Below are 15,314 nucleotides of genomic sequence, written 5' to 3'. Positions count from 1 at the left end.
GCTGTATGATCTTTGTGATATAATGCTGTAATCTCCTTGCTAGTATTTTGTTTAAAATTTGTGCATCAATATAATTCTGTCTATAATTTTCTTTCTCTGTTTTAACTCTTCCTAGTTTAAGTATCAGTATAGTATTTGTATCATGAAAGGAATTTTTAAAAAATTCCTTCTTCCTCCATTTCCCCAAATAGCTTACATAGTATTAGAATTAATTTTTCTTTGAATATTTGGGAGAATTCACTTGTAAATCCATCTGGTCTGGGGGCCATTTTCTTAGGGAATTCCTAGATGATTTTTCAATTTCTTTTTCTGTGACGGGTTTGTTTAAGTATTTTTCCTCTTTTTCTTAATCTGGGCAGTTTATATTTTTGTACATCCATCTTCTTTCATTTCTGGTTAGGATCAGATTTTCAGTCTAGATCACATTGGGCTGTATTTTGAACACTTATGTGGTTTGAGGCACAATATTTTATGCCCTCTAACATTTTTTTTCTGCCAGCACAAAATAATTCTGATTATTAATTCTTTAGTATAGTTTGGTAATGCTAAATTCCTTTCCTTCATCGTTCCCTGTTCTTTGTTATTTCCCTGGAGATTCTTAATTGTTTGTTCCTTAATATGGATTTTATTTTTTTTTTCTAGCTCTGTAAAGTTGTTTGATTATTATGGATACAAGTAAACAAATTAATTTAGGTAGTACCATATGCAATTAACATTCTAATAATAAAATTAATTAGTTAAAATTATTTAGGTCTGTTTTTGTGTTTTATAGCTGTACTTGTATAATTCCTATGTGTTTTTTTAATAGATGGATCCCACAAATTTTTATAATGTAGTTTTAAAAATGAATTTCTTTGGGGGCAGCTGGGTAGCTCAGTGGATTGAGAGCTAGCCCTAGAGACGGGAAGTTCTAGGTTCAAATTTGGCCTCAGACACTTTCCAGCTATGTGACCCTGGGTAAGTCACTTGACCCTCATTGCCTAGCCCTTACCACTCTTCTGCCTTGGAATCAATATACAGTATTGACTCCAAGATGGAAGATAAGGGTTTAAAAAAAAAAGAATTTCTTTCTCTCTCTTCTTATTGGATATTAGTATTGATATATAGAAAAGCTGAAAATTTATGTAGGTTGATTTGATATGCTACCATTTTTCTAAAGTTTTAATTTTTTTCAAATAATTTAGAATTTTTAAGGTACTAAAAATAGAATATCACATAATCAACAAAATGTGTTCATTTGTTCTTTGCTTATATTAATTCTCTCAATTGCTTTTTCCTGTCATATTGCTATAGTTAGCATCAACTAATAATGGTGATAATGAAATCTTTCCTTATCTTTGATCTTATGGAAAGGCCTTTAGCATGGATTCATCATGTCTAATGTTGGCTCTTGGATTTAGATAGAAGCTACTTACTATATTAAAACATTGCCATGTTTTCTTAAAAAAAATAAAAACAGAATTGAGTATTGCATTTTGTCAAAATCTTTTTGTGCATCTATTGGTATAAATATATAATTTTGTTATTCTTGTTATTTAATATGGCTTATTCCTGTTGATAGTTTAGTTTATATTCAACTACAAGTAGCTTTTTAACTAAATGAATCTGATCATAATATATAATTTTTTTAAACAATATTTTATTTGGTCATTTCAAAACATTATTCATTAGAGACAAAGATCATTTTCTTTTCCTCGCCCCCCCCCCCCATAGCCGATGCATGATTCCACTGGGTGTCACATGTGTCCTTGATTCGAACCCATTTCCATGTTGTTGGTATTTGCACTAGAGTGTTCATTTAGCGTCTCTCCTCAGTCATATCCCCTCAACCCCTGTAGTCTAGCAGTTGCCTTTCCTCAGTGTTTTTACTCCCACCGTTTGCCCTCTGCTTGTGGATAGTGTTTTCCTCCTAGATCCCTGCAGATTGTTCAGGGACATTACACTGCCACTAATGGAGAAGTCCATTATGTTCGATTATACCACAGTGTATTAGTCTCTGTGTACAATGTTTTCCTGGTTCTGCTCCTTTCGCTCTGCATCACTTCCTGGAGGTTGTTCCAGTCTCCATGGAATTCCTCTACTTTATTATTCCTTTTAGCACAATAGTATTCCATCACCAACATATACCACAATTTGTTCAGCCATTCCCCAATTGAAGGGTGTAAACCTTAAAATTTCTTAGACTTATGAATGTTGGAAATTTCCCCATTGGGAAATTTCATACTTAAAAAAATCTCCTACTGATAGTAAGAACTCTATTGGAATATGAAACTCCTTGGCATGGGAGGATCCTTCTCCCTACTTAAGACTACTTTAGGACAGAAACCTTTTGCTAAACAATGGAAAGGGCTTTGACCTATGCTTAAGCATAGAACAGGAAGTTCTTTGAGTCATGATTGATTTTAGAATTGATACAATAGAGATACTTGGAATGACAGAACCAGGTCTTGGGAAACTACAATCTCCACCCTACTCAGAGTAACAGGATTTAGGAAGGGCTTCAGCCAAGATCAAGATTTAATTATTTGAGAATATGACCTTCAACAGACATGTGCAAAGGGGGCAGACCTCTGGGTGGTCCTGGGTTAAGCTAGAGCCACCATTGGCACAGGGGAGACATCGACAGTGATTGGTAGATATGAGAACTGAGGGGAGGGAACTTAGATTTTTGGCTTAAAGATAGCTGGGTCTTAGGACTGAGAGAGGTGGATGCTCTGAAGGAGGGCTGAGAGGAGAGAGGTCCTGGAGGGAGAGCTCCTGGAGAGGTCTTGAAGGAGGCTGTGGAAGGAGAACTCAGGAGGAGTCAGGAGGAGAATTCTCTGGAAACATTTCTTGAAAGGAGGCTTTCTTGAATGTGGAGCCGGAGGTTGGCATGAGAAGCCTTACCTAGAGAGATCTTGGGTGAGTGATAAAACCAACTGACTGATTTATCTCTTAGGACTGAGGTCTAGGCTTTATTGGCTTGAGGCCCTTCATTCTTATTCCTTTCTTCCTTTCTCTCTTTTTCTATTGATTAATCAGTGTATTATAAATTAAATTTCTTTATAAAACCCAGTTGGCTTGGGCATATTCATAAATTGGGAATATATTCCCTGGTGACCATCTTATATTTATATAAAACCAAGACACAGTAGAAAACATATTTCAGCGGTCATAATTGTTATATATTTCCCTTGCTCCCAAACATTTTAATTATCACATTTTATGGCTCCCACTCGCTTATCTACAACTATTTAAAGCTCAAAACTATTTTAAATCTAACAAGGGCATCCCCTCATTTTCCAATTTTTGGCCACCACAAAGAGCGCAGCTATGAATATTCTTGTACAAGTCTTTTTCCTTATTATCTCTTTGGGGGTATAAACCCAGCAGTGCTATGGCTGGATCAAAGGGCAGACAGTCTTTTATCGCCCTTTGGGCATAGTTCCAAATTGCCCTCCAGAATGGTTGGATCAATTCACAACTCCACCAGCAATGAATTAGTGTCCCTACTTTGCCACATCCCTTCCAGCATTCACTGCTTTCCATAGCTGTCATGTTAACCAATCTGCTAGGTGTGAGGTGATACCTCAGAGTTGTTTTGATTTGCATCTCTCTGATTATCAAAGATTTAGAACACTTTTTCACGTGCTTATTAATAGTTTTGATTTCTTTATCTGAAAATTGCCTATTCATGTCCCTTGCTCATTTATCAATTGGAGAATGGCTTGATTTTTTGTACAATTGATTTAGCTCTTTATAAATTTGAGTAATTATACCTTTGTCAGAGGTTTTTATGAAGATCTTTTCCCAATTTGTTGCTTCCCTTCTGATTTTAGTTACATTGGTTTTGTTTGTACAAAAGCTTTTTAATTTGATGTAGTCAAAAGTATTTATTTTACATTTTGTGACTCTTTCTAAGTCTTGCTTGGTTTTAAAGTCTTTTCCTTCCCAAAGGTCTGACATGTATACTATTCTGTATTCACCTAATTTACTTATAGTTTCCTTCTTTATGTTCAAGTCATTCACCCATTCTGAATTTATTTTGGTGTAGAGTGTGAGGTGTTGAACCAAACCTTATCTCTCCCACACTGTCTTCCAATTTTCCCAGCAGTTTTTTATCAAATAATGGATTTTTGTCCCAAAAGCTGGGATCTTTGGGTTTGTCATATACTGTCTTGCTGAGGTCACTTGCCCCAAATCTATTCCACTGATCCTCCTTTCTGTCTCTTAGCCAGTACCAAATTGTTTTGATGACCACTGCTTTATAGTATAGTCTGAGATCTGGGACTGCAAGTCCTCCTTCCTTTGCATTTTTTTTCATTATTTCCCTGGATATCCTTGATCCTTTGTTATTCCAAATGAACTTTGTTATGGTTTTTTCTAAATCAGTGAAGAAGTATTTTGGGATTTCAATGGGTATGGCACTAAATAGATAAATAAGTTTGGGTAGGATGTTCATTTTTATTATATTGGCTTGTCCTATCCACGAGCAGTTAATGTTTTTCCAATTGCTCAAGTCTAGTTTTAGTTGTGTGGAGAGTGTTTTGTAGTTGTGTTCATATAGTTCCTGTGTTTGTCTCGGGAGGTAGATTCCTAGGTATTTTATTTTGTCTAAGGTGATTTTGAATGGGATTTCTCTTTCTAGTTCTTGCTGCTGAGCTGTGTTGGAGATATATAGAAAAGCTGATGACTTGTGTGGGTTTATTTTGTGTCTTACAACTTTGCTAAAGTTGTTGATTATTTCAACTAGCTTTTTGGTTGAATCTCTAGGATTCTTTAAGTAGACCATCATGTCATCTGCAAAGAGTGATAGCTTAGTCTCCTCCTTGCCTATTTTAATGCCTTCAATTTCTTTTTCTTCTCTAATTGCTACTACTAGTGTTTCTAGTACAATGTCAAATAATAGAGGTGATAATATAATATATATATTTTAAAATTGTTTTTGTTTAATTGATTAATCTATTTGCCAATTATAGCTTTTCTGTTAATATTGTATTCAATATTATAAGCTTTTATTTGATGTATTTTATTCATCTATGATTTTATTTTTCTGCTTTGTCTTTCCCTAATTTGGGCCTCAAGACTGCATTTGTATCACAGGAGTTTGGTAGGTCTACTTTTTTTTTCATATTTTTTCCATACAATTTAATCAATATTTGAATTAGTTTTTTGAATCTTTGATAACATTTACTTGTAAATATGCCTAGTCATGGAATTTGTTTCTTTTTGGTGTTAATTTGTTGCTTATTTAATTTCTTTTTGTAAAATTTAGTTGTATAAATCCTCTAATTCTCATAGGTTTAACTACATATTTTATATTTTTTTTATAAAGCTACATTTTTATATTTTTACTTTCTAATAGATCTGGATGGTTTTTATTTATTATTCCTTGAATTATGATATCAAGTTTTTTTTTCTGTTTCTGTATATGTGGTTATTATCGTGCAGATTATTCTTAGTATATTTCTCCTTCATTTATTATTCTCATCCCTTGTTTATGATAACAGCTACTTGCATTTTCATATTGTTTTAGTCTTTTGAGTATGTTTTGTTTCTTAGAGTGTTTGTTTCTATTTTGCTCATTCTAATTTTAAGAGAGTCCATTGCTTGGATAAGGTTGACCATTTGCTAGATTATGTTATTTATTTTCCTTCTTATTTGATGTTTTAAAAATTTCTTTCTTCATTGAACTCTTTAAATGCTAGTCCCCCCCCCCCCAACTCTTTTGATGGCTTAGGCATTTTTTTTTCTTCTGAACTTCGGCTTATAATTGTGGAGTGATTTTCTTCTTCCACATTTGTGTCTTGAGCATCACTGGTTCTAAAAAACTTTCTTTATGTTAGTTGCTGCATGTGCTTTACATTAAACTAAATAGCACCCAATAAATTTAGCCTATTCCTTTTTTTTAATACCCCTACTTACTGTCCTAGTAACAACTCTAGGACAGAAGGTGTGAACTTTAGATTATTCCACCCTACTTAGTCTAACAAAATCAGGAATGTCTACACCCATACTTAAGGATTAAGTATTTAGGAGGATGGCCTATGACAGACATGTGCTAGCAAATGACAAATCAGAAACAACTGACAGACCCCTGGGCTATCCTAAATCAAGATTAAGCTACCATTGGTACATGTGAGACGCAGGAAAGTGATGTAAAAACTGTCTATATATTTCACATCACTTCCTCTCTCCGGCCTCTTTTGTGGCGGAGAGGTGGCTGGTGGCAGCGTGCCGAGACTTTTGGCATCTTGGTGTGGAGGCAGCTATTGTCTGGGTTAGTGGTGAGTTTTCCTTGATACCATACTGGAAGAAGCCTAGTAACCTAGTTCAGGTGAGGTGTCTTCTCTGAGCTCTCTTGGAGTTAAGGCTGTTTCTTTCCTCCTTTACCTTCCAAACACTATCCTTTTAGAAAAAGCCTCTAATCTTCAAAGATCTTGTGGCAAAGGACTTTGAACTCCCCCTGGCACAGGCCAGGCAGGAGAAATCCTATACCTTTCCCTCTCTCTTCTCCTTAATTCTTTCCCTCTATGTTAATTAAACCACCATAAATTTCTAAGCTGACTTAGGTATTTTATTTGGGATATCCCTTAGTGACCAAAATTAATTTAGATTAGGTCACAACCCTAAAATTATCCTTACAAAGGACAATGGCTAGGCAAACAGAATTAAGTGCCTTGCTCAGAGTCACATATCTAGGAAGTATCTGAGGTTAGATTTGATCAGAGGTCCCCCCACCCCCATAACCTATCACCTTTAAAATATCAGTAGCATATAGGGGTAGCTACTGTGCCTCTTTTAGTTTTGTTACATTTGGTATTTTTTTGTCATTTTAAATCTTGTTTTCTTTTTTTCTTTTGGCTAGTGAGAGGAACCAAATCATATAGTCTCATTCTTAGAAGAGTTTTGAAGAATAGATATATGAGGAAAGATGGGAAAATATATATTTAATGGAGGACGGATTAGTGATCCCAGTCACTGCATACATGTAGAGTGTTGCTGATAAATTTCTAAATGTGTAAGAAGGTACGGAACCTGCATTTGGATAAGTCATCATGATGTTTAATGAAAGTGCCTTGTGGAAGCTTTAGAGCATGCATAAACACTCTATAATTTGTTCTAGTCTTCTATAATTATACATTGGGCATATCTGTAAGTCAGTCTCAGCCCTTTTATTTGGTTTGACTTCTCTCCAGCTGGTTTCTGCCTGCTTGGCAGCACTCCATGAGAGATAATTTTTTTTAATTATCAAAAAAATTTACATAACGATGCAATTTTTTAAACAGTCATTTTCTGACATTTTGCAATTCATGTTCTCTCCCTCCATTTATCCCTCAAGAGAGCAGGTAACATGCACATTTCCATGTTCATCATGCTGTGAAAGAAGACACATATTGCTTACACTAGAGAAAAATTCATTCAGGAAATAAAATGAAGAATGAAATGTTTCAGGCTGTATTTAGACTCCATCAGTTCCTTCCAAGGCAGTGGATAGCCTTTTTGGTCATGAGTTCCTTGGCATTGTCCTGGATCCTTCAATTGCTGATAGTAGTTGTTGTTCATGGCTGATCATTGTACATTATTGCTATTACTACTTACAGTGCTCTGGTTCTGCTCAATTCACGTCACATCGTTTCATATGAGTATTTCCAACTTTTTTGGTGATCATTCTCTTTGTAATTTTTTATGGCACAAAAAGATTCCATCACAATCATATAATACAACTTATTCAGCCATTTCCCAATTGATGGGCATCCTGTCAGTTTCCAGCTCTTTGCCACAACAAAAAGAGGTGCTAGAAATATTTTTGCACAAGTAGGTCCTTTCCCCCTATCTTTGATCTTTTTAGAAATCCAGACTTAGCAATGGTTGTTCTGGGTTAAAGGCTTTGCAGAGTTTTATGGTCCTTTGGACATGGTTCCAGATTATTCTCCAAAATGGTTGTATTGGTTCACAGCTCCGCCAACAGTATATTAGTATCCCAAATTTTTCATGTCCCTTCCAACATTTGCCATTTTCCTTTTTTCTTTGCATATTATCCCATCTGATAGATGTGAAGTATTACCTCAGAGTTGTTTTAATTTGCATTTTTCTAATCAAAAGTGATTTGGAGCATTTTTTCATATGATTAAGTATAGTTTTAATTTCTTCTTTTGAGAATTGTCTGCTCATATCTTTTGGCCATTTGTCCATTGGGGAAGAGAGGTAATTCTAGGGGAAGACATGTACAATCTATATTATATTACTTGCTACCCTGGGAAGGAGGAATGGGGGAGGGAAGGAGAGAATATGGATTGCAAAATGTCAGAAAACTATTATTAAAAATTGTTGTCAGAGGAGAAGCTTCAGGAGCTCTGCCTCTATGAGAACACATCTCAGTTCTTGGTCTTAGCATTTGTTTTAGATTAAAGAGATTAATCAGGAAGTTGCAACCTTTGAATTTCAAAATGTCAGTAAGTCTTCAAGTTCCAGGTGTCTGAGAGCTAAGTCTTTGTTGGGTTTTGTAGCCGGTCGAGCATCAGTGCTCCAATGAGCAAGGAGTGACCTTTACCCAACTGAATAGTAGCTGACACTAGGATAAAGCCAGCATTGATGCTGAATTTGGATGTGAACTTAATGGGACTAAGCCTATGTAGAAACTCTTGGAAGTTTAAACTCCTGGAGCCTGAAGTGGTATGGGGAACATGAATGTTATGAGGAAATGTTTATATTTCTGCTTTTGATATATCTTTGAATTAAATAAGTAAATCTCTCTTTATAAAATCTAATGAATATTAGAGATGGATAAATGGAACAGGAACTGAGGGTGGAAGGAACATATACAGAATGGATGTTCAAGTTTCTGGCATTAGGGAAAAGCTATTCCGCCAATCCCTCAGAAGTCTTTTCCTAGAAGTGGAGATGTATTTGGTCTTATGCTAGAAGAGTGGGGCCAAAGAATAGTTATTGCATATAAAATAAAAAGCTTACATCTTTACTGGTGGGTCTTGGATTTATGAAAATTCTGGCCACACTTAGCCATTTTGAGAAGTAGCGAATTTTATTTTCAAGATTTCAGTACTTAGGACACATAAAAGGTGCAATGTGAGACCTCTGATGGATTAACGTATTCTTAGATTAGGGCTTCCTGGGACAAAAATGACTACTGGATATACCATGATCCCAAAGTATACATTTTAATTATAAAATTAATACCAACAAAGACAAAAATATTTTCAAATTTATAGTATTCGATGGTCCCACAAGATGTTAAATCAAGAGGAAAAAATTTTAATTTTTTCATTATGAAGTTTCATTGAAGAATATAGAGAATTCTTAACAATCCTGTATCCAGTTTCTCCAGTTAAATGCTGAATTTGACCCATGAGTAAGTGTTTTAACTGGTGGGTTGTTCAGTTGCCATTTATTCTCTTCTATTTCTTCACAGAAACACATGCCAAGTGAAGGGATCTAGAAAAAATATTTTAATAGTTTATTAATGGGAACTTTTAGCCAAGATGGCAGCCTGTATACCCACTTTAGCAAAAAATGTTAAGTTTTCGTAGGATAGAATAATAATCAAGAAATCAAATGAGAACTATAATAATCTTTGTCTCCTCAAGAAATTCATGAAAGTCAGCCAGGAACCTGTAGCAAAGCTGACAGAAACTTAGGCAAATTGGACTACAAGCCAGGAGTGACCTTCAGGACAGACTCCCAACACAACCAGACTGGCCATATAGATACTTGTAACATGCAGGGCTGTCTGTAGCTTGGGGAAGCCAAGCACTCCACCTCAGGTAGGTAATAAAGACTTTGAGGACTCTGATTTCTAGCACTCTGTCCTGAGCTTCTATAGATGCCCCAAAGGTTTGTACTTTAAAACTCTAAGATCTAGGGGGACTTATCCTTAAGAGGCTGAGGTTAGCACAAAAACTCAGGGGTCTCAAGTTAATATTGACCCAGAGGGATAGCAGAGGACACTTGGCTCTGGTACATAGATTGGATTCAGGAACTAAAGCTACAGAAATAAGTAAACTAAAGGAGATATCAACCAGATGATGGCCTGGAGTCAAGAAGACTCATTTTTAGGAGTTCAAATCTGACTTCAGACACTGATTAGCTGTGTGACCTTGGGCAAGTCAGGGTTAAATTAACCCTGTTTGTCTCTGTTTCCTCATCTGTAAAGAGTTGGAGAAGGAAATGGCAACATTTTCCAATATCTTTACCAAGACCCCAAATGAGGTCACGAAGAATAAGACATGATTGAAAAATGACTGAACAGCAACAAGGTATATATGATGTGATCTCAGATGGATGACTTAGCAGTAGGGGTGACATGGAGGGGACCAGAAAAGGCCTTTTGAGCAAGGTGGAATTTGAGGTGAGTCTTAAAGGAAGCCAATAGACAGCTGTGAGTAGGGAAAACATTGCAGGCTTGAGAAAGAGACAATGGCACAGAGATTAAAAATGAAGTGTCATGTGTAATAAATGCCAAGTAATCCAGTGTCATTGAAATGTAGGTTATGTGGAGAGGAATAAAGAGTAAGAGCAGTGGAAGAAGAGGAAGAGGCCAGATGGTGAGTGGCTTTTAAACTAAACAGAAGATTATAGATAAATGATCCTGGATGATAAAATAGGGAGCCATTGGCATTTATTCAATTGCGGGAGGGTAACAGGGTCAGATCTGTTCTTTAGGAAGATCAATTTGTCTCCTAAATGGAGGATGGATTAAAAAGGGGAAATACTTGAGATTGGTAGACCAATTAGAAGAATATTTCAATAGTTCATGTGAAAGATGACAAGGGCATGTAATAGGTGTGAATACAGAGAAAGGCATTTATAGGAGAGATGTTTTGAGGGTAGAAACAACAAACTATCAATGGATTGGATATGTAGGGTGAAAATGAGAAATCAAGGATGACACTAAGGTGTAAAACTAGGTGTCTTAGAGAATGGTAGTGTCCTTGATGGTAATAGAGAAGTTAGGAAGTAAGGAGGATTTGAGGGAAAAGAAAATGGATTCTGTTTTGGTCAAGTTGAGTTCGAAGATACATCATCAACAACACATAGAAACCACTTGAGTAGAGATGACCATTAAATCCATGTGAGATAAATGAATGAGTTAGTAGAGAGGGAGAAAAGAAGGGATCCAGGACAGGACTTTTGCATATATTCATGTTGGCCATGACTTGAATGAAAATCCAGCAAAGGAGAGGTCAGACAAGAACCAGGAAAGAAGAATATGACAAAAACCTAGAGATGAGAGACTATATAGGAGAAGAAGAGGACCTTCACCAATGGCTGCATATTGTTGAAGAAGCATGAGATTTGAGCAAAGACTATTAGATTCACAATCAAGAAATCAATGGTAACTTTTGAGAAAGTAGTTTCAGTTGAATGATGAGTTTGGAAGACTGTTGCAGGTTTAAAAGTGAATAAAGGAAGATGAAGCAGAGTCCGCTAGTGTAGATAGCTTTCTCAAGGAGTTTATCTTCTGGGATGGTGGTTAGCAAGGATGGTGGAATCAAATAATTTTCTAAAAAGCATGAAGTTGAATCCAATCAAAAGCCTCCAGAGGACAGGGAAGCTAACATTCCTCCTCTAGAGACTGTATCAAGAGATCTGACAAAGCTCCAAGAGGGGAGACTGACAGCCCCAAAACCAAAACAAAATGAGAGGAGCACGAGCACAGACAAATATGGGGAGCAAAGACGGGGTAAACTCGAGCAAACAACAGAAAAAGAAGAAAGAAATTACAATACACAGCTTCTACACAGGTAATGAGCAAAGAGCGAATGAAACAGAGGGGGAGGGAACAGCAAAGGAAAAATCAGAAATCCCAGCAAATTGGATACAGGCTTTGGAAGAACTCAAAATGCAATTCAAAACACAATTAAGAGAGGCTGAAGACAATTGGGAAAAGAACTTAAAAACTAAGATAAGTCATCTAGAAACAGAAAATAGTGTCTTGAAAGCCAAAATCAACCAGCTGGAAAATGAGGCAAAGGAGATGAAAGATGAGGCAAAGCAGATGACAGATGAGGTGAAGAAGATGAAAGATGACCTCCAAAGAAAATCCGACCAAAAGGAAAAGGAAGACCAAAAAACTAAGGATGAAACTTGGAAGAAATTACCTGTCAGATCTATGGATAAGGGAATTGCTCATGATCAAATGAGAGGCAGAGAGCTTCACAGGAGGTAAAAATGAAACAATAATTCTGGAGGGGTAGAGGGATGATAGGTCCACTATTACATTGCTGATGGAACTGTGAGTCAGTCTGACCATTCTGGAAAGCAATTATGGAATTATGCCCCCAAAGCAATTAAACTGTGCTTATTCATATACCCAGTAATAACACTATCTATAGCCCAAAAAAGATCAAAGGATGAGGACAAGGACCCATATGTACAAAAATATTTATATTTTGTGGTTATAAAAACTGAAGAGGAGCACATTTTACAGGGAAAAAGTGATGGCATATGAATATGCTGGAATAACTATTCTACTTTAAGAAATCATGATGCAAAGGGTTGCACAAGAAGACGTGTATGAACAGATGCAAAGTGAAGTTAGCAGAACCATGTGAATAATTTATGCAGTAAGAAGCAATATTGTAAAGATAATCAACTTTGAAAGACTTGGGAACTCTGATCAACTCAATGATCATCCAGAATTCCAAAGAATTTGTGATCAAATATGCTCTTTACCTCCAGATAGACAACTGGAGTCAGAGTTGTAAACTGTAATTTTGGCACCTGGAATAAAAAGTAATACAAGATATAATTGAGATAATTGTTTGTCCAAGATGGAGAATTAAGTACTATAATGGCTCACAGATGAGTTATTAATTATGCTTTCATTTTAACCTTCTATGTAGGTGCTGTTTTCAGTTGTTTCTGCATTGCTAGGAATTTATTTGCTGCCAACATCTTTACTTTCTCCTTTAGGCATCTGTATCCTCCCTCTGCTAGGAGGGGCGCAAGATGAGATTGAAACCACATAGGTAGAACAATCCTAAAATGAATATGGGATTCACTCAGCTCCCTGAATCAAGCTATTTGTTTTATTATTCTAATTCTAGATTTGATCTCATCAAATTAGATTCCTTCTTGAAAACATGTCATGCCACACAGAATATTACATATCTACCTATAGAAACTAGGAACTGTGGTATGACTCCAAAGGGTTTGTAATCAATCAATTGGAGGGCAAAGAGGTGGGTTGTATACCACTTTTTCTCCATAACAATCACATACCACAATCCGTATAACAAGTATCTCCATATGTCTACATTTACCCTTCATTATCCAGTATTCTTCCATCCTTTTCCTTTTCTCCCACTGTACAAATTCCTACACCCAGCCCAAACCTTGTGCTCTTAAGGTAATTATAACCTAACCATTACTTGGATATCCATGGTGGCAGCTGTATAGATGCCAATGAGAATATGCTTTCTACCCATCCCCCTGCAGTTTACCTGCTTCCACCACCATGTGGATATAAAATGCTACTTAGATAATAGACTTCACATTCTGAAGGCAACCCAAGACTTGTGAGTAAAAGCTGCCCCCCTGCCCCCTTTTCTTTTTGGATAAAAAATGATCTGTCTAAGATGATCAGGATCAGTGGATTATGTTCCATTATCTTCCCTTACCCCAAATTCACCCCTTTCCCCAGACTTCCCCATTTATTTTGAGGATACTGTCACTCTTCCCTTCCCTTTCATTCCCTCCATATAGCCAATTTTCTTGCCAAATCTCTGCCTCTAAAATTGTATCTCTCATCTCTCCCCTTTTCTTCAGTCACACAATCATCACTCTAGTTCTGGTACACATCTTCTCTCCTCTGGATGATTGCAATGGCTTCCTAATTGGTATTTCTTCCTCAAGTTTCTCCTACCTCCAAAGCATCTTCCATACAGCTATCTAGACGATTTTCCTAAAGCATGGCTGATCATGTCAGAACTCTACATACTCTCTGTTGACTCAAGGGTCAAATGTAAATCCCTCTTTTTGGCCGTTGAAAGCCCTTCACAACGTGATTCCAACTTAACCTTTCCTTTCTCATTATATTCATATAGTCTCCTTCTTACACTCCTTTGATAGAGCTAAACTGGTCTCCATAAAAAATTAGTAAAATATTTAACTCTGACTAGGAAATGAAGTCATGATAATGCCCATTAAGCAGAGCCATGTTAAAAAAAAAGGAATGGATTTTTACTGAAAACTTTTTGTTGAGTAACTGAGACCAGAGATAATTGACTTCTGCTTGGTTAGTGATTATATAGTGCAACATGAGTCCTGAAAAACTATTATGTTCACTGACTGTTATGATCCATTATTTAACTGTTGTATTACCAAAAAAAAACCCCAAAATGAATTCGCTCTTTGAGCTAAACATAAAGAAACAAAGAACTGAATAATTAGTTCTTGCAGACAAATGTGACCTGCCCATCTATGCTATTACTCCAGAAAATATACAAGGATTATTAAAAAGTAATGAAGCAAATTCAATCATATTTCTCATGCCAAAATTAACATTGCTAATTTTTATCTAGCATAGTAATTAGCATTTTATATTATGGTTTTTCTATTGTTAAGTAAAAATTTTAAATGTTTAAAATAGTTTATAAGTTATCCTGTTAACATTCCCATTATATGTATTCTATAATATATAATCCATTGCATCATATATTATATGTATTCATGTATAGATATTATATATACGCATATACATGTACATTGTATGCCTCTAAATCTACAAATAAGTATACATATTTTCAGAGTATATTTTGAATGTTTTTACATGGGCATAAGATAAAAAATATTTGGAGATCTATAAATGAAATATCTAACCTCCCTTGCATCATCTGGGACAAATTTGGAAAAACAAGCAGGTAATACATAGAAATTCTGGTGATTAATGCAGCTTTGTTTTAATTCCTGCTACTTTGCCAAAATTATTGGTAGTTTTAAGTATTTTTTTAGTTGAATCTCTAGGATTTTCCATATGTACTCTCATATCATCCATGAAGAGAGATAGTTTTATTACCTCTTTGCCCCCATTCTGATTCTTTCAATTTCTTTTTTCTTCTCTTATTGCTCTTGCTAGCATTTAAAATATAATATTAAGAAATACTGGTGATTATGGGCATCCTTGTTCATTCCGGATCTCATAGGGAAAGCTCCTAATTTATCCCCACTACAGATCATGGTTTCCTATGGTTTTAGGTATATCCTTCTTATCATTCTAAGGAAAAATCCATTTATACCTAAGCTTTCACATGTTTTTAATAGAAATGAGCTTTCTGTTTGTCAAAAATGTTTCCTGCATCTATTGATGTAACCAT

At 35.8% G+C, this 15,314-nt stretch overlaps 1 protein-coding gene across 1 annotated transcript in view; it reads right to left on the bottom strand.

Annotated features, from left to right (window-relative positions):
* Positions 1–9,137: 9,137 nt before the first annotated feature.
* UBASH3A (ubiquitin associated and SH3 domain containing A) overlaps positions 9,138–15,314 on the bottom strand; it is a 140,094-nt gene continuing 133,917 nt past the window's right edge. The window contains exon 14 of the mRNA XM_007493177.3: positions 9,138–9,432. Within this exon, the coding sequence (XP_007493239.1) occupies positions 9,298–9,432 (135 nt within the window). The 3' untranslated portion in view covers positions 9,138–9,297. The remainder of the gene's footprint in view (positions 9,433–15,314) is intronic.

The sequence above is a fragment of the Monodelphis domestica genome, chromosome 4 (genome assembly GCF_027887165.1).
Source record: "Monodelphis domestica isolate mMonDom1 chromosome 4, mMonDom1.pri, whole genome shotgun sequence".
NCBI lineage: Eukaryota > Metazoa > Chordata > Mammalia > Didelphimorphia > Didelphidae > Monodelphis > Monodelphis domestica.
Note: the sequence above shows the minus strand (reverse complement) of the source record. Positions and strands in the feature narration are given on the sequence as shown.